Consider the following 18086-nt stretch of genomic DNA (forward strand, 5'->3'; position numbering starts at 1 on the left):
TAAAAATAGCCGGGTGCGGTGGCTCATGCCTGTAATCCCAGCACTTTGGGAGGCCGAGGCGGGAGGATCACTAGGTCAGGAGATCGAGACCATCCTGGCTTACACGGTGAAACCCCGTCTCTACCAAATATACAAAAAAAATTAGCCGGGCTTGGTGTTGGACGCCTGTAGTCCCAGCTACTTGGGAGGCTGAGGCAGGAGAATGGCGTAAACCCGGGAGGCGGAGCTTGCAGTGAGCCGAAATGGCGCCACTGCACTCGAGCCTGGGCGACAGAGCGAGACTCCGTCTCAAAAAAAAAAAAAAAAAAAAAAAAAAAAAAAAAAAAAAGGCCGGGCGCGGTGGCTCAAGCCTGTAATCCCAGCACTTTGGGAGGCCGAGACGGGCGGATCACGAGGTCAGGAGATCGAGACCATCCTGGCTAACACGGTGAAACCCTGTCTCTACTAAAAAATACAAAAAACTAGCCGGGCAAGGTGGCGGGCGCCTGTAGTTCCAGCTACTTCGGAGGCTGAGGCAGGAGAATGGCGTGAACCCGGGAGGCGGAGCTTGCAGTGAGCTGAGATCCGGCCACTGCACTCCAACCTGGGCTACAGAGCGAGACTCCGTCTCAAAAAAAAAAAAAAAAAAAAGGAAAAAATAATAATAATAAAAGAAAAATAGCCTGGGCACGGTGGCTCACCCCTGTAATCCCAGCACTTTGGGAGACTGAGGTGGGCGGATCACCTGAGGTCAGGAGTTCGAGACCAGCCTGGCCAACATGGTGAAACCCCGTCTCTACTAAAAATACAAAAATTAGCCGGGCGTGGTGGCGGGTGCCTGTAATCCCAACTACTCAGGAGGCTGAGGCAGGAGAATCGCTTGAACCTGGGAGGCAGAGGTTGCAGCGAGCCGAGGTAGTGCCATTGCACTGCAGACTGGGCAACAAGAGTGAAACTCTGTCTCAAAAATAAATAAATAAATAAAAATTAAAAAATAAATTATGGTTCTGGAGTCTTGCAGCTAGAGGCCACAGGATTCTAAACCTCCTCAATTGCTCCTAGGGATAACATCACTACCCACTACCGTAAAACCTAAGGTTGGTGTTCAAGATATTTTTCAGTCCCTGCACTGAATGGACTAGCTGGCGCCACCCAGATCAATAAACTGGCTCATCTGGTGTTGTGGTCCCCACCCAGGAACCGACTCATTGCTAGAGGACAGCTTCGACTGACTCCCTAGGATTTCATCTCTGACCTGACCAATCAGCGCTCCCCACTCCTTAGCCCTCTACCCACCAAATTATCCTTTAAAAACCTCAGTTTCCAAATCTTCAGGGAGACTGACTTAAGTAAAGTGAACCTCAAAAATCTGAGACAGGCCTCAGTTAATTTAGAAATTTTATTTTGCCAAGGTTGAGGATGGGTGCCCATGATACAGTCTCAGGAGGTCCTGACGACATGTGCCCAAAGTGGTCAGAGCACAGCTTGGTTTTGTACATTTTAGGGAGACATGAGACACCAATCAACATATGTAAGATGAACATTGGTTTGGTCCGGAAAGGCGGGACAAGTGGAATCAAAAGGTGACAACTCCAAGCAGGGAGAGGGCTTTCAGGTCACAAGTAGGTGAGAGACAATGGTTTGCATTGAGTTTCTGATTAGCTTTTCCAAAGGAGGCAATCGGATATGCATTTATCTCAGTGAGCAGCGGGATGGCTTTGAATAGAATGGGAGGCAAGTTTGCCCTGAGCAGTTCCCAGCTTGAATTTTCCCTTCAGCTTAGTGATTTTGGGGGCCCAAGATATTTTCTATTCACAGTAATAATAAAACTCCGGTCTCCTGTTCGGCCAGCTCTGTGTGAATTAAACTCTATTACAATTCCCTTGTTTTGATAAATCGGCTCTATCTGGGCAGTGGGTAAAATGAACCCATTGGTAGTTACAGAGAGAGAAGCACTGGTCAGGGGTCTCCGTTGTTTTAAAAGCCTTGTGTAATTTGACTTCTAAAATTAAGGACATGCATCCTTTAGAATTTTTTGTTTTTTTTTTGTTTTTTTTTTGAGACAGAGTCTCGCTCTGTCGCCCAGGCTGGAGTGCAGTGGTGCGATCTCCACTCACTGCAACCTCTGCCTCCAGGGTTCAAGCGGTTCTCCTGCCTCAGCCTCTGGAGTAGTGGGATTACAGGCACCAGCCACCATGCCCAGCTAATTTTTGTAGATTTCTTTTAATACCTAATTTTGACACAGGGATGGGGAAAAAGCATAAAAATACTGTAAATGGGAATGTAAAATTGTTAAATCTTTCCAAATGGCAGTCGGGTAACAAGCATCAAAATGTTAAATGTGAGGAACATTTAACCCAACATTTCTACTATTGGAATTCATGCTAAGGAAGTAATTAGACAAGCACTGCTTTGAGTATACAACAGAAAAATTGGCAGCTACCTATATGTCGTACACCAGAACCTTGATTCGAACAAATGATTGTTCATCCACACGATGGAATTGTGTGCAAATATTTTAAGTGATACATTTTACACCCATCAGATAGTCAAAAATGTAGAAGTCTGAAGGCTGGGCTCAGTGGCTCACGCCTGTAATCAATCCTAGGACTTTGGGAGGCTGAGGTGGGCAGACTGCCTGAACTCAGGAGTTCGAGGCCAGCCTGGGCAACATGATGAAACCCCATCTCTACTAAAATACAAAAAATTAGCTGGGCATGGTGGTGCACGCCTGTAGTCCCAGCTGCTTGGGAGACTGTGGTGGGAGAACCACTTGAACCTGGGAGGCAGAGGTTGCAGGAAGCTGAGATCATGCCACTGCACTCCAACCTGGGCGACAGAGTGAGACCCCATCTCCAAAAAAAAAAAAAAAAAAAAAAAAAGAAGTCTGAAAATATCAAGAGTTAGTAAGCATGTGAAACAACAGGAACATTGACATGCTATTGGCGCGACTATATACTGGCACAATCTCTTTGGAAGAAAGCCAAAACTGGCATTACTTCAATGAAAAGTTGAATATGTACTTCTCTTTGCCCAGCAAGCAGTTCCTCTCCTGGGGAGTACCAAATGTATTAACCACTTATGAAAATAACTACCATTACTTAGTAAAGTGGAAAATAAAAACAACATATGGCATGTGCTAGTAGGTGGTACATGCACAACTGTCAATAAAAGTGATGTTCTAGTGACCTCAGGCTGCACCCAACCCAAATGTGCATCAACAGTAGAATGGAATTATAATGACAATGTAATAACCATAGAGAAGAGCCAAGAACACGAAAAAAAACCAGCTGTGCACAATGCTGTGAGTGAATCTATGAATCTCATAAATGTAATGTTAAACAGAAAATGCAAGATTGGAGAGAAGACCTATGTAAACTCCAAATATAGGTATAACTATACTACATATGTAGTAGAACTAAAAGAAACAGCTACCGTAAAAGTCAGATATTACATAGCATAAGATAAATCAAGAAACTACAGCTACATAAAACAAGAAGACAGGTCCCAACATTACACACGTCAATAAAACACCCAGTTAAAACTCTACTGACTGGGCCTGGCACACATATAATCTCAGCACCTTGGGAGCCCAAGGCTAGCAGATCCCTTAAGCCCAGGAGTTCTATACCAGCCTGAGCAACATAGTGAGACTCCATCTCTAATAAAAAAACTAAAAATTTGCCAGGCATGGTGGCATGCATTTGTAGTCCCAGCTACTCGGGAGGCTGAGGTGGGAGGATCACTTGAGCCTGGGAGGTCAAGGTTGCAGTGAGCTGTGACTGCACCACTGTACTCCAGCCTGGGCGACTGGGCAACTGTCTCAAAAAACAAACAAAAACCCAACAAAGACTATCTCATAAAACAAACAAAAAAACCCCCAACAAACTCTACCGTCTCAAAAAAACCAAATACATAAAAAGTAAAAATAAAAGATTAGCTGGGCATTTACTGCAGTGGCAAGAGAATGGCCTGAGCCCAGGAGGCCAAAGCTATTGTGAGCCATATTTGCACCACTGCAATCCAGTGTGGATAGCAGAACAAGACCCTGTCTCATAAAACAATAAAAATTTAAAAAAAAAAAAAAAAAAAGCGACTAACTCAAACAATCTAAAGAGAAAAAACCGCAACAACAGTAACCTCGGAAAGGCAGTTGCCAGGTAACAGCCACCTCTGGTACACTGAGGGTGAAATTAAGCCCAGCTCAAATACATACAGCAGTTCTTTCAGGCGAAAGTGTAAAGAAAAGTATCATTCTTCAAAACAATAGGTTTAAAGGACACCTACGGCTTTTAACTTGTAAATGTTTTGCATGCAGTGCACCATGGTTATGCAAATGAAGCTGAGTCATTGCCCTTTAGATTAATGCTGTAGCTCCCAAGCATGACTGCAGCCTGCAAGGCAGGGAAAAGGCCCAGTCCAGAGTCCACCTGGGAAACTGAACCAATTTGTTTTGTTCATCAATGCCCTGACTGTGATTTCTTTTGGATAAAGGATTTCTTGAATGCTTTAAAAAATGACGTCAAAGCGCTACATTTGACATGAGAGAAGGTTCACAAAATAATGTTAAATGAAATATAAAAGGGAATTTACAAAAATATTTAATATGATTACACTTTTTCTTCCAAAAATGCCCGTGTATGTGTGTGTTGGGCATGCGTATGTGTTACTGGTGGAGGGTGTCCAGGTTCTTGGCGTTTTGAACAAAGAATTGGACAAAACGCACAAAGCAAGGAAAGAATGAAGCAACAAAAGCAGAGATTTATTGAAAACAAAAGTACATCCCACAAGGCAGGAGCAGGCCTAGTATAGCAGCTCAAGAGCCCCAGAATTTTCTGGGGTTTAAATACCCTCTAGAGGTTTTCCATTGGTTACGTGGTGTACATCCTATGTAAATGAAATAGTGGCCTGCAATCAGTCTGATTGGTTGTGGAAAGCAACCAATCAGAGGATGAAGTGTAGTTACAAAGTTACACTCACTCCTATGCAAACGTCTGATTGGCTAAGAAAGCAACCAATCAGGCTAGGCGTGGTGGCTCACGCCTGGAACCCCAGCACTTTGGGAGGCCAAGGCGGGTGGATCACCTGAGGGCAGGAGTTTGAGACCAGTCTGGCCAACATGATGAAACCCCATCTCTACTAAAAATACAAAAATTAGCCGGGTGTGGTGGCACATGCCTGTAATTCCAGCTACTTGAGAGGCTGAGGCACAAGAATCGCCTGAACCTGGGAGGCAGAGATTGCAGTGAGCGGAGATCGCGCCACTGCACTCCAGCCTGGGCCACAGAGGTAGACTCCTTCCGAAAAGAGGAAAGAGAAGAGGGAAGAGACGAGGGGGGGAGGGGGGGAGGGGGGAGGGGGAGGGGAGCAACCAATCAGAAGAGAAGAGAGCAACCAATCAGAAATGCTTTCAATTTTCCATCTGCCACACAGAAAAGGTGTGGAGCGGGGGATTTGCAAAGGGAGTAGCTTCCAATCCTTTTGTTATTTAGGTGTGGAAAGTCGGGGTTTTCCTTTTGACTTAGTTCTAGGAAGCTAGCGTGAATTGGCCTTAGGTTCCCTGCCTCCAGACCCTATTCTCCTGCCTCATATGCATAGAAAAAAAAAAACTGAAGGCTTACACCAAAATGGCGGCTATATCTTTTTTTTTTTTTTCTTAGAGGGCGTTTTGCTCTTGCCGCCCAGGCTGGAGTGCAATGGTGTGATCTCGGCTCTCCGCAACCTCTGCCTCCCGGGTTCAAGCGATTCTCCTGCCTCAGCCTCCCAAGTAGCTGGGATTACAGGCATGTGCCACCATACCTGGCTAATTTTGTATTTTTAGTAGAGACGAGGTTTCTCCATGTTGGTCAGGCTGGTGTCGAACTCTGGACCTCAGGTGATCCACCCTCCCGGGCCTCCCAAAGTGCTGGGATTACAGACGTGAGCCACCCGCGCCTGGCCATCTTTTTTTTTTTTTTTTTTAAACTATTTGTGGTTATGTTTTTGGGAATTTCTGTGCTTAACATAGTAAGAAAAAAATAAGAAAAATCGGTAATAATTTACATTTCCTTCCCTCAGACCTGGAAGCAGGCAATTCTTCGAGGAATCTTGATTCCTTTTGATGGGAAAAGGTATTTACTCTTCAAGAATTGTCAGCCTGGGCCGGGCGCGGTGGCTCAAGCCTGTAATCCCAGCACTTTGGGAGGCCGAGATGGGCGGATCACGAGGTCAGGAGATCAAGACCATCCTGGCTAACACGGTGAAACCCCGTCTCCACTAAAAAATACAAAAAACTAGCCGGGCAAAGTGGCGGGCGCCTGTAGTCCCAGCTACTTGGGAGGCTGAGGCAGGAGAATGGCGTGTACCCGGGAGGCGGAGCTTGCAGTGAGCTGAGATCCGGCCCCTGCACTCCAGCCTGGGCGACAGAGCATGACTCCGTCTCAAAAAAAAAAAAAAAAAAGAATTGTCAGCCTGGGCCGGGCGCGGTGGCTCAAGCTGTAATCCCAGCACTTTGGGAGGACGAGAGGGGTGGATCACGAGGTCAGGAGATCGAGACCATCCTGGCTAACACGGTGAAACCCCGTCTCTACTAAGAAATACAAAAAAAAACTAGCCGGGCGAGGTGGCGGGCGCCTGTAGTCCCAGCTACTTGGGAGGCTGAGGCCAGAGAATGGCGTGAACCCGGGAGGCGGAGCTTGCAGTGAGCTGAGATCCGGCCAGCCTGGGCTACACAGCGAGACTCGGTCTCAAAAAAAAAAAAAAAAAAAAAAAAATTGTCAGCCTGGCACCGTGGCTCACGCCTGTAATCCCAGCACTTTGGGATGCCAAGGCAGGCGGATCACCTGATGTCAGTAGTTCGAGACCAGCTTGAACAACATGGTGAAACCCCGTCTCTACTAAAAATACAAAATTAGCCAAGCATGGTGGTGGTGCATGCCTGTAATCCCAACTACTTGGGAGGCTGAGGCAGGAGAATTGCTTGACCCCGGGAGGCAGAGATTACAGTGAGCCAAGATCAGGCCATTGCACTCCAGCCTGGGCAACAAGAGTGAAACTCCATCTCAAAAAAAAAAAAGAATTGTCCTGCAGGCTGGGTGCAGTGGCTCACACCTGTAATCCCAGCACTTTGGAAGGCCAAGGAGGGAGGATCCTTTGAGCCCAGGAGTTCAAGACCAGCCTGGGCAACATAGTAACACCAAGTCTCTACCAATAAAATGAAATAAATAAATAAACAAATAAATAAATAAATAAAAATTAGCCAGGCATGGTGGTGCATGCCTCTAGTCCCAGCTATTTGGGAGGCTGAGGTGGGAGGATCACTTTGTTACCGGGGAAGAGTGTCCAGGTTCTTGGCGTCTTGAACAAAGAATTAGACAAAACGCACAAACAAAGCAAGGAAGGAATTAAGGGATTTATTGAAAATGAAAGTACACTCCACAGTGTTCGAGTGGGCCTGAGCATAGCTCAAAGGCCCTGTTTCAGAATTTTTGGGAGTTTAAAAATACCCTCTACTTGAGGTATGCCCTATGTAAATGAAGAGGATAAAGTTACAAAGTCATTTACTTGGCCTACGCCCTATGGAGAGGATATTTCATGTCATAGCTGAAGTGTGAATCGGCCTTATAGTCCCTGCCTCCAGACCCTATTTTCCTGCCTCAACTTGAGCCCTGGAGGTCAAGGCTGCAGTGAGCTATGATCATACCACTGCACTCAGCCTCGGTGACAGAGCAAGACCTTGTCTCAAAAATTAATAATTAAATAAAAATTAAATAAAATATAATGACATTGATCAAAACTTCGTTAGTAGTATTAGAAGACAAAGTTGAGATCATCTACAAAGTACAGATGTTCCCTGACTTATGATGGGGTTATGTTCCAATAAACCCATCAGAAGTTTAAAATATCATAAGAGGAAAATGCATTTAATACACTTAACGTGGCTGGGTGCGGTGGCTCACGCCTGTAAGCCCAGCACTTTGGGAGGCCAAGGCAGGTGGATCACCTGAGGTCAGGAGTTCGAGACCAGCCTGGCCAACATGGTAAAACCCCTTCTCTACTAAAAATACAAAATTAGCAAAGTGTAGTGGCACATGCCTGTAGTCCCAGCTACTCGGGAGGCTGAGACAGGAGAATTGCTCGAACCTGGGAGGCAGAGGTTGCGCAAAGCCAAGATCACACCATTGCACTCCAGCCTGGGTAAGACAGAGCAAGACTCCGTCTCAAAAAAAAAAAAAAAAAAAAACAATCTACCAAACATCATAATTTAGTCTAGCCCACCTTAATGTAAGCTCATAATACGTTTGTTTGTTTATTTGTTTGAGATGGAGTCTTGCTCTATCGCGCAGGCTGGAGTGCAGTGGCACGATCTCAGCACACTGCAACCTCCACCTCCCAGGTTGGAGCGATTCGCCTGCCTCAGCCTCCCAACTAGCTGGGATTACAGGTGCCAGCCACCATGCCCGGCTAATTTTTGTATTTTAGTAGAGATGAGGGTTCACCATGTTAGCCAGGGTGGTCTCGAACTTCTGACCTCAGGTGATCCGCCCACCTTGGCCTCCCAAAGTGCTGGGATTACAGGCATGAGCCACTACGCCCGGCCAAGCTCATAATACTTACATTAGCCTACAGTTGGTCAAAATCATCAAACACAAAGCTGTTTTACAATAAAGTGTTGAATATCTCATGTGCTTTATTGAATACTTGTACTGAAAGTGAAAAACAGAATGGTTGTATGGGTACTCGAAGTCAATCTACTGAATTCATATCACTTTGGCACCATTGTAACATCAAAAAATTGTAACCCTGGAACTGTCTGTAGCAAAACAGGATATAGGAAAATAGAAGAGAAAAGAAACATGGAGCAGGGCACCGTGGCTCCCACTGAGGCGGGAGGATCACTTGAGTCCAGGAGTTTGAGACCAGCCTGGGCAACAGAGCAAGACCCTATCTCAATTAAAAAAAACAAAAAAAGAAACATAAAAAAGAAATTACTAATAGGATACTATACAACTAGGTTGTGGATAATATTTACATGAAAATAATGTAAAAAAATTAAGATATTAAATTAACAAAATGAAAACACCCATTTCCAGAGGATGGTGATGGGAGGAAGTGAGCATCTGTGTGTGTGTGTGTGTGTGTATGTGACTGTGAGTGAAAAAGCATAGACCCTCTTCCCTAGAAGCAAATCTATATATATCTTTCTGTGATTTCAGAATCAGTTTGATGGCAAGTGACAGAAAAATCCAAAATTACAGTGGTGTAAACTGGATGTTGATTTCTTTCTTTTCTTTCTTTCTTTTTTTTTTTTTTTTTGAGTCTCACTCTGTCGCCCAGGATAGAATGCAGTGGCACAATCTCGGCTCACTGCAACCTCCACCTTCTGGGTTCAAGGGATTCTCCTGCCTCAGCCTCTCGGGTAGCTGAGATTACAGGTGCCCGCCACTATGCCTGGCTAATTTTTTGTATTTTTAGTAGAGATGGGGTTTCACCAGGTTGCCCAGGATGGTTCTCTTTTCTTTTCTTCTCTTCTTTTTTCTTTTTCTTGAGTTGGATTCTTGCTCTGTCGTCCAGGCTGGAGTGCAGTGGCGCGATCTCAGTTCACTGCAACCTCCGCCTCCCAGGTTCAAGCAATTCTCCTGCCTCAGCCTCCCAAGAAGCTGGGATTACAGGCACGCGCTCCCACATCCAGTTAATTTTTTGTTTTTTTGAGATGGAGTTTTGCTCTTATTGCCCAGGCTGGAGTGTGATTGTGCGATCTTGGCTGACCGCAACCTCCGCCTCCCAGGTTCAAGCGATTCTCCTGCCTCAACCTCCCAAGTAGCTGGAATTACAGGCATGCGCCACCACGGCCGGCTAGTTTTGTATTTTTTAGTAGAGACGGGGTTTCTCCATGTTGGTCAGCCTGGTCGCGAACTCCCAACCTCAGGTGATCTGCCCACCTCAGCCTCCCAAAGTGCTGGGAGTACAGGCATGAGCCACTGTGCCTGGCCTAATTTTTGTGTTTTCTTAGTAGAGATGAGGTGTCACCATGTTGGCCAGGCTGGTCTCGAACTCCTGACCTCAGGTGATCCACCCGCCTTGGCCTCCCAAAACGCTGGGATTACAGGCGTCAACCACCGAGCCCGGCCCTTTCTTTTCTCTTTTTTTTTGAGACAGAGTCTTGCTCTGTTGCCCAATTCGAGGCTGTAGTGGGCTAGGATGAAAACCACTACACTCCAGCCAGGGTAACAGAGAGAGAGAGATTCTGTCACTTAAACCAAAAAAACAACAACAAAAAACACAACTTAAAAAAAAATTGTTTGACTGGGCACAGTGGCTCACACCTGTGATCCCAGCACTTCGGGAGGCTGAGGCCAGCGGATCACGAGGTCGGGAGTTTGAGACCAGCCTGACCAACACGGTGAAACCCCATCTCTACTAAAAATACAAAAATTAGCTGGGCATGGTGGCTCGTGCCTGTAATCCCAGCTACTCAGGAGGCTGAGGCAAGAGAATCACTTGAACCCAGGATTGCATTGAGCCGAGATCATGCCAACTGCACTCTAGCCTGGGTAACAGAGTGAGACTCTGTCTCAAAAAAAAAAAAAGTTTTAATTGTTTTGAGTCAGGGTCTCACTTTGCACGCTAGCCTAGGTGACACAGCAAGACTCCGTCTCAAAAAAAAAATTTGCTTTGTTTTGAGACAGAGTCTTACTCTGTCACCCAGGCTGGAATGCACTGGCATGATCACAGCTCACTGCAGCCTCAACTTCTCAGGCTCAAACAATCCTCCTGCCTCAGCCTCCCAAGTAGCTGTGACTACAGGTACGCACCACCACACTTGGCTAAGGCTAATTTTTTATTTTTTTGTGGAGATGGGGTCTCCCTATGTTGCCCAGGCTGGTCTTGAACTCCTGGCCTCAAGCAATCCCCCTGCCTTGAACTCCCAAAGTGCTGGGATTACAGATATGTGCTACCACGCCGGGCCCCGTGATTTTCAATAAAGCCTAAACTTACTTGTATTTTGTATTTTTCTTTTCCATTGTCTCTATACATGAACGTTGTTTCCATGTCCTTGAAGTTTATAATTATAGGCGAGACTTGGGGAAGTATATCAGAACAAAATTAATGAATCCCAATACTCTGAAATATGCAATATACGTATTCGAATTTTCGAAATGCACATACTCTCTCCCAATAGTTCATACATGAGAAGAGTTTTTATTTTAAAAATCCTCTTTCTGCTAGAGCTGGCACCCTGGTGTGTGCCAATCTAATAGTACACTCCATAGCCTGCCATCAGTATGCCTGAGTGATCTGTGTATAAAGTACAATCATTTTCTAAATCTTTCAGTGTCTGCCAGAAATGTGGACATCTATAGCAAATGCAGAAACTGGCCAAATTCCTACAAGGACTAAAATCAGGGTTAGCTCAGAAAGATGGTATTGTGTAATCATATTAAACAATAAGCTCTTTGTTCTGTGAAGAGGCAAACACTCTTTTTCACTACCTACAACCCCAATAGTATGCAACAAACATGAAATTCAACTCTTTTGATGAAACAATACTCTTGGCTGATTTAAAAGTTAGTAGGAGCTTTTCTTTCTTTGAAAGTACTCTGAGGTGGACAAGTCAGAATAGTGTGGCTAACTTAACTTCTGTTGCCCTTTAGACACAGCTCAGATGTCACCTTAAAACATCCTTAAACCACCCACCACCAGTAGAAAATAACCCTCAAGAGGTTACCCTGCAATACCTCCATTTTATACATTATTGTTTGTTGTACATGTTCAGTGTTGTACGTGTTCAGTGTTATACATGTTCAGTGTTGGCCTGGGTGCCCCTTATTCTAAATCAAGGTATGCCCGGTGGCTAATACAGTGCTCCTGTTTAACTGATGAATGAAAACTTTCTATTGCCACCAAGTTTATACTGGGTTGACCTTGGTCCGGTGGCTGCTGGAGGGTCTACACAGTGTTGCAGAGGGACATTGCTATCAGAAAACTCTCCAAGATGTTTCAACAAGGGATAGGATATCACCTTGGGGAACTGAAGGTTTGGTCCTCATCTGAACAGATTCAGAAAATTGATTTATTAATGCAGTTATCTATTCAGGGGTTCTTTTTCTCAGTAAGTATGTGTGGAGAGCTTTCTCTGTGCCTGGCTTTTTTTTTTTTTTGGTGGAGTCTCACTCTGTTGCCCAAGCTGGAGTGCAGTGGCACGATCTCGGCTCACGGCAACCTCTGCCTTCAGGGTTCAAGCAATTCTCTTGCCTCAGCCTCCTTAGTAGCTGGGATTACAGGTGCCCACCACCACGCCTGGCTAATTTTTGTATTTTTGATAGAGGTGGGTTTCAACATGTTGGCCAGGCTGGACAGATCACCTCAAGTGATCTGTCTGCCTCAGCCTCCCAAAATGCTGAGATTACAGGCGTGAACTACCATGTGCAAACTGTGCCTGGCATTCTGCTGGGCACTGGGAACACAGGAGTCTCATGGGTACAGTCCTTGCCCTCACTTTGTTCACCATCTGGCTGGGGGAAAGAGTCAATTAGACAAGCCACTGCCTTGAAGAGTGGGGACTGGCCTGGTATGGGAAGTACAGTATGCTAGGGGTGCATAACATGGGCAACTAAGCTACTCGGGAGGCTGAGACAGGAGAATTGTTTGAACCTGGGAGGTGGAGGTTGCAGTGAGCCGAGATCATGCCACTGCACTCCAGCTTTGGGCGACAGCAAGACTCCGTCTGGGGAAAAAAAAAAGAAAAGAAAAAAGAAAAGCCCATCACCACACCACGACCTGCTAATTTTTGTATTTTTAGTAGAGACGGGGTTTCACCATGTTGGCCAGTCTGGTCTCGAACTCCTGACCTTCGGCAATCCATCAGCCTCGGCCTCCCAAAGTGCTGGGATTACAGGTGTGAGCCACTGCTCCCAGCCACCTTTTTTTTTTTTTTTTTTTCTGAGACAGGATCTCACTCTGTGGCTCAGACTGGAGTGAGTGGCACAATCATAATTTGCTGTAATCTTGAACTCCTGGGCTGAAGAGTTTCCTCCCACCTCAGACTCCCCAGTAGTGGTGACTACAGGCACCCACCACCAGGCTGGGCTAGCTTTTCTATTTTCTGTAGAGATGGGCACTCACTATGTTGCCCAGGCTGGTCTCAGACTCCTGGCCTCAAGTGATCCTCCCACTTCCACTTCCCAAAGTGTTTGGGATTACAGGCATGAGCCACTGCACGGAGCCCCAAAGAGCCTTCTAAAAACCTCTTTATAAACATACTTGGAGGTTGGCTGGGCGCGGTGGCTCACGCCTGTAATCCCAGCACTTTGGGAGGCCGAGGCGAGCGCATCACGAGGTCAGGAGATCGAGACGAGCGTGGCTAACACGGTGAAACCCCGTCTCTACTAAAAATACAAAAAAATTAGCCGGGTGTGGCAGCGTGCGCCTGTAGTCCCAGCTACTCGGGAGGCTGAGGCAGGAGAATGACGTGAACTCGGGAGGCGGAGCTTGCAGTGAGCAGAGACCGTGCCACTGAACTGCAGCCTGGGCGACAGAGCGAGACTCGACTCAACAAACAAACAAAAAACACACTCGGAGGCAATTCTACATAAATGGAATATTTTTTCTATATCAATTTTTTTTTTTTTTTTTGAGACAGAGTCTTGCTCTGTCGCCCAGGCTGGGGTGCAGTGGCCGGATCTCAGCTCACTGCAAGCTCCGCCTCCCGGGTTTAGACCATTCTCCTGCCTCAGCCTCCCGAGTAGCTGGGACTACAGGCGCCCGCCACCTCGCCTGGCTAGTTTTTTGTATTTTTTAGTAGAGACGGGGTTTCACCGTGTCAGCCAGGATGGTCTCGATCTCCTGACCTCGTGATCCGCCCGTCTCGGCCTCCCAAAGTGCTGGGATTACAGGCTTGAGCCACCGCGCCCGGGCTTCTATATCAATTTTTAAAAAACGTTCATCAGTTTTAATGGCTTCGTGGCATTCTATTGTACCATTATTTAACTACAGTGCATTTGCCACTTGATCCCTGGAGAATTGCATTACCGATAGATTTATTCTGCATCTTGTTGGGACTTGCCTTTAAGAATATGAGACATGGTGGCTAAGGTCATCAGTTTTATAGAGTCCAGTTATCAGTTCATTATCAGTTGTCACCTACGTCTCAAACTATGCTTTGGTTTTGAAATCGCAAAGCTAGACTGCGATGTTCTGCCCAGGAAACAAAATAATGATACTTTTTTCTTTTCTTTTTTTTTTTTTTTGAGACGGAGTCTCGCTCTGCCGCCCAGGCTGGAGTGCAGTGGCCGGATCTCAGCTCACTGCAAGCTCCGCCTCCCGGGTTCACGCCATTCTCCTGCCTCAGCCTCCCGAGTAGCTGGGATTACAGGCGCCCGCCACCTCGCCCGGCTAGTTTTTTGTATTTTTTAGTAGAGACGGGGTTTCACCGTGTCAGCCAGGATGGTCTCGATCTCCTGACCTCGTGATCCGCCCATCTCGGCCTCCCAAAGTGCTGGGATTACAGGCTTGAGCCACCGCGCCCGGCCTCATAATGAATTATTTAAGACAATCTATCAGGCTTTCATGACGGTCTGTGCCTTTCAGAGGCTCGGCCATTGGAGATCTGGTTCCATCAGATGGAAATAGGGAATATTCCTGAGGAAAACTCCCCTCTCTCCCCCAACATCATATCAAGAAAAAAAAATTCGGTTCAGCAAACCGAGTTTGTTGAACAATTTAGGTAATGAAACGAGTAAATGGGGTGGGAGAAAGCAGGATACATTCAACGTGAATGAAGTGCCAAGTAAGTGTGCAGAAGCCGGGGCGGTTCAACCAAGGTGAATAGAATGCGGCACCTATCCTGCAGGAGCTCGGGACAAGTAAACCGTGGTGACAACTCTGGTGGAGGGCAGGACTCTGAGCAGGTGCCCGAGCACGAAACTTCAAATTCTAAGAGCCAATACGCCTTCCGTCTTGAAAGTCGCGAAGTATTTTCCCTTACCCCAAATCATTCGCGCCCGATTCCTAAGAACGGCAACAAAAACAAAAACACAAGAATGTGTCGCCGATCGTGCTCCTTCTCAAACACGGGGATATTTCTTAACTTTCCCCGAAGGATCATAACGAATACATTCCTGTAGCCAGACATCGCCCCCAGAAACCGCAAGTCCCACTAGGCTGCACACGAAGCACACTGGGTGCAGCACTCTCTCCTTCTCAGAACGCCGCTTTATGTTGTTCCAATCCCGATCCGAGCCTGCTAGCTGTGGCCGCACGCCCTGCTGGGACTTGTAGTCCACTCCCGAGTCCTAGTCCCGATCGCGCAGACTCACACGGCCTCTATCTGCCCTTCGGTCTTGCAGAAGCCCAGCCCAATATTCAACGCTCCCCACCCCCATCTCGCTCCGTCCCCTCGGGGGCCAACCTCCTCCGGTCACGTGGGAAGTCTCGCATGCGGCGATTGGTCATGGGGGCTCGGGGGCGGGGCGACAGGCCCTGCGAGATTCCGTGCCCCTTGTCGGGCCGCTTGTTTGGCTGCTGCCGTCACCTCATGGCGACGCGGGTAGAGGAGGCAGCGCGGGGAAGAGGCGGCGGCGCCGAAGAGGCGACTGAGGCCGGACGGGGCGGACGGCGACGCAGCCCGCGACAGAAGGTCAGTCAGGGGGACGCCCTCGTTGTTGCTGGGCCGGGGGGATGTTTGGGCTCCCTTTTTTGGGGTCCACCTCTTCTCTCTCCCTGGTTACCTTTAGCCACGGGACGAACATCCGGTCCTCTTCCCTCCCGGGGGTGACGACAGTGGGAGCAGGTGGGGGGGGTGGGACCGCGATGGATGGGGTGGGAAGGGACGACGGTTGGGGTTTGGCGGCTCGCGGCTGGGAAGCCGGGAGGGAGGGCAGGGGGCGCACGCGGTTCTAAGGGGGTAGGGGTGCGAGGCGGGGGTGCGCCAGGTGTGACAGCCACGTGCGGCCAGCACCGCGGGGATCCGGGCGCCAGGCGTTCGGTCTCCCAGTCCCCGCCGTCACCGTGCTCCCGGCGCTGAGTGCCGCCGTCTGGGGGCGCGCAGGGGTCGTGGACTTGCCCTCCTGGCGTCGGGCAGGTGCGCAGGGCGCGCTGCGGGGTGCCCCCGGGCTGCTCAGGCTAGGCTGTTGCGCAGTAAGATAACCGCGCCGGAGCCGGGGTGTGCTTGGCCCCCCTTCCCCCGCCCCCCTGCGCTCCCCGCCACTGCGCGGGCGGGCAGGCGAGCGGGTGAGCGTCGCAGGGCCGGTGCGAGCGGGACGCTCGGCCCCCGGGACCTAGATCCCGGCGCTCCGCGGGCTTGGCTGCACGTGGGGCCAGGGATGGATGGGGAGGCGATGCGATGCTGTAGGACCTTTTTTGGTTCCTGCAGAGTTGGGATGTCGCGTGATAGCTGGTCCTCCCAGTCCTATTTACCACCCTCCCCTTTTTTTTTCCTCTTTTCTTTCTTTCATTTATTATTAGTTTTTTTTTTTAATTTGATGAGCGGAAACTTGAACGCCTTCCGGACCCTGGCCTTGGGTCTTTCTTAATCTGGGAAACAGGCCGGACTGTTCCCCTTGCCTTACTTGACTCACGTCAAGGAGTTTTCAGTCCCTCCCTAGATACAGGAAAATTGAAACCTCTTTCAGAATGGGATAATTCCACTTGTTCTGGAGCTCAGTGGGTGGAGTTTGAAAAAGATTGCACAACGAATGGGGTACAGGGCTTTCGGGGCCCTGGAATGGATAACTGCGGGGACTGAGGCTGGGAAGATGGGAACCCCATCTCTTTTTTTCCTTGCAGGCAAACATATTGAAACGTTCAGCTTGTTGGATGTCTTGCTTCATCACCGAGGGCTATTTAATATTACTTAATTATGTATTTGAACACTCTTAACTCCTGTATGAAATTACGAAATAATATTTTTCTAATGCAATTCATAAACTTCAAATGGGAGAACAAAGGTCCAGTTTACATCTGAGCAGTGTGTTAAGAATTAGCTTTTTGGGGCCTGTTTCTAAGGTCAGGTATTTTCATGTTTTTGCATGACAGTGTTACTACTTCTCAATTACCTCTCTTTCTTTCTCTCCCTCTCTTTGTATTCTAAGAGAAAGATCCAGTGCTTGCAGGACTGAAAAAGAAGCTGTGGACCAATGTCCTGTAAGGGATTCAACACGTCACTTTGGACACTTTACTTATTCCCTGAGGGTGGGGTGCCAATCTCAGTATTTGATTTCATAGGTTCCCCAGGGGAGGAGGACTCCGAGGTTGAATTAGGAACTGAGGTTTAATCAACTAGCATTTTAAATAACCAAGATAGGAGGTAATGATCCTTTGGGGTGCAGAGCTCTGCTTAACAGCTGGATAGGAATAGTCATGTGTATGTGTACTTATTTTTGTTTACGTACCTCATATTCCATTCTTCTTTGCTTATGCTCTTCTGGGCATCTTTTTCCTTTTGATTTCTAACTGACAGTGACGGCATTCAAATACATGGTAAAATATTAATCTTTGAATTTTCATTTAGCAAATTGGGTGAATATCTTGTGTTTGCAAAAATCATTTTTAAGCCAGCTATGGTGGCATGCACCTGTAGTACCACCTAGTCGGGAGGCTGAAGCAGGAGGTTAGCCTGGGCCACAAAGTAAGACCCTGTCTCTTAAAAAAAAAAAAAAGTTTGTTTTTTTAAGTCAGAGTCTCACTCTGTTACCTAGGCTGGAGTGCAGTGGTGTGATCTTGGCTCACTGCATCTTCTACCTCCTGGGTTCCAGTGATTCTCGTGCCTCAGCCTCCTGAGTAGCTGGGATTACAGGTGTGCGCCACCACACCCAGCTAATTTTTGTATTTTTAGTAGAAACAGGGTTTCACCATGTTGGCCAGGCTGGTCTTGAACTCCTGGCCTCAAGTAAACCACCCACCTCGGACTTCCAGAGCGGCGGGATTACAGGCATGAGCCACTGCAACTGGCCAAAAATTTTTTAAAAAATCATTTTTACATTACTTCTTTATGTCCCTTAGTTTTTAAAATTTCCTTTGGGTCACTGACTTGAAAAAATATGCTTTAATTCCAACTTAACCTCTCCCCTTTTTTTTCAGGAAGCAGAAATGATGTTTAATGAATTGAGTTTTTTGAAAATATTGAAAGA

The 18086-nt window shown here is 47.3% G+C and overlaps 1 protein-coding gene across 3 annotated transcripts in view; it reads left to right on the top strand.

Annotated features, from left to right (window-relative positions):
- The first annotated feature begins 15471 nt into the window (after window positions 1-15471).
- TXLNG (taxilin gamma) overlaps window positions 15472-18086 on the top strand; it is a 57547-nt gene continuing 54932 nt past the window's right edge. For all 3 annotated transcript variants that reach the window (XM_015443482.3, XM_005593055.4, XM_065537939.2), the window contains exon 1: window positions 15472-15595. Coding sequence is in view for 2 of the 3 variants with exons in the window: in XM_005593055.4 (XP_005593112.2) it covers window positions 15494-15595 (102 nt within the window). In the remaining variant the exon portion in view is untranslated. The remainder of the gene's footprint in view (window positions 15596-18086) is intronic.

This window comes from Macaca fascicularis, chromosome X (genome assembly GCF_037993035.2).
Source record: "Macaca fascicularis isolate 582-1 chromosome X, T2T-MFA8v1.1".
In the NCBI taxonomy this organism is placed as follows: domain Eukaryota; kingdom Metazoa; phylum Chordata; class Mammalia; order Primates; family Cercopithecidae; genus Macaca; species Macaca fascicularis.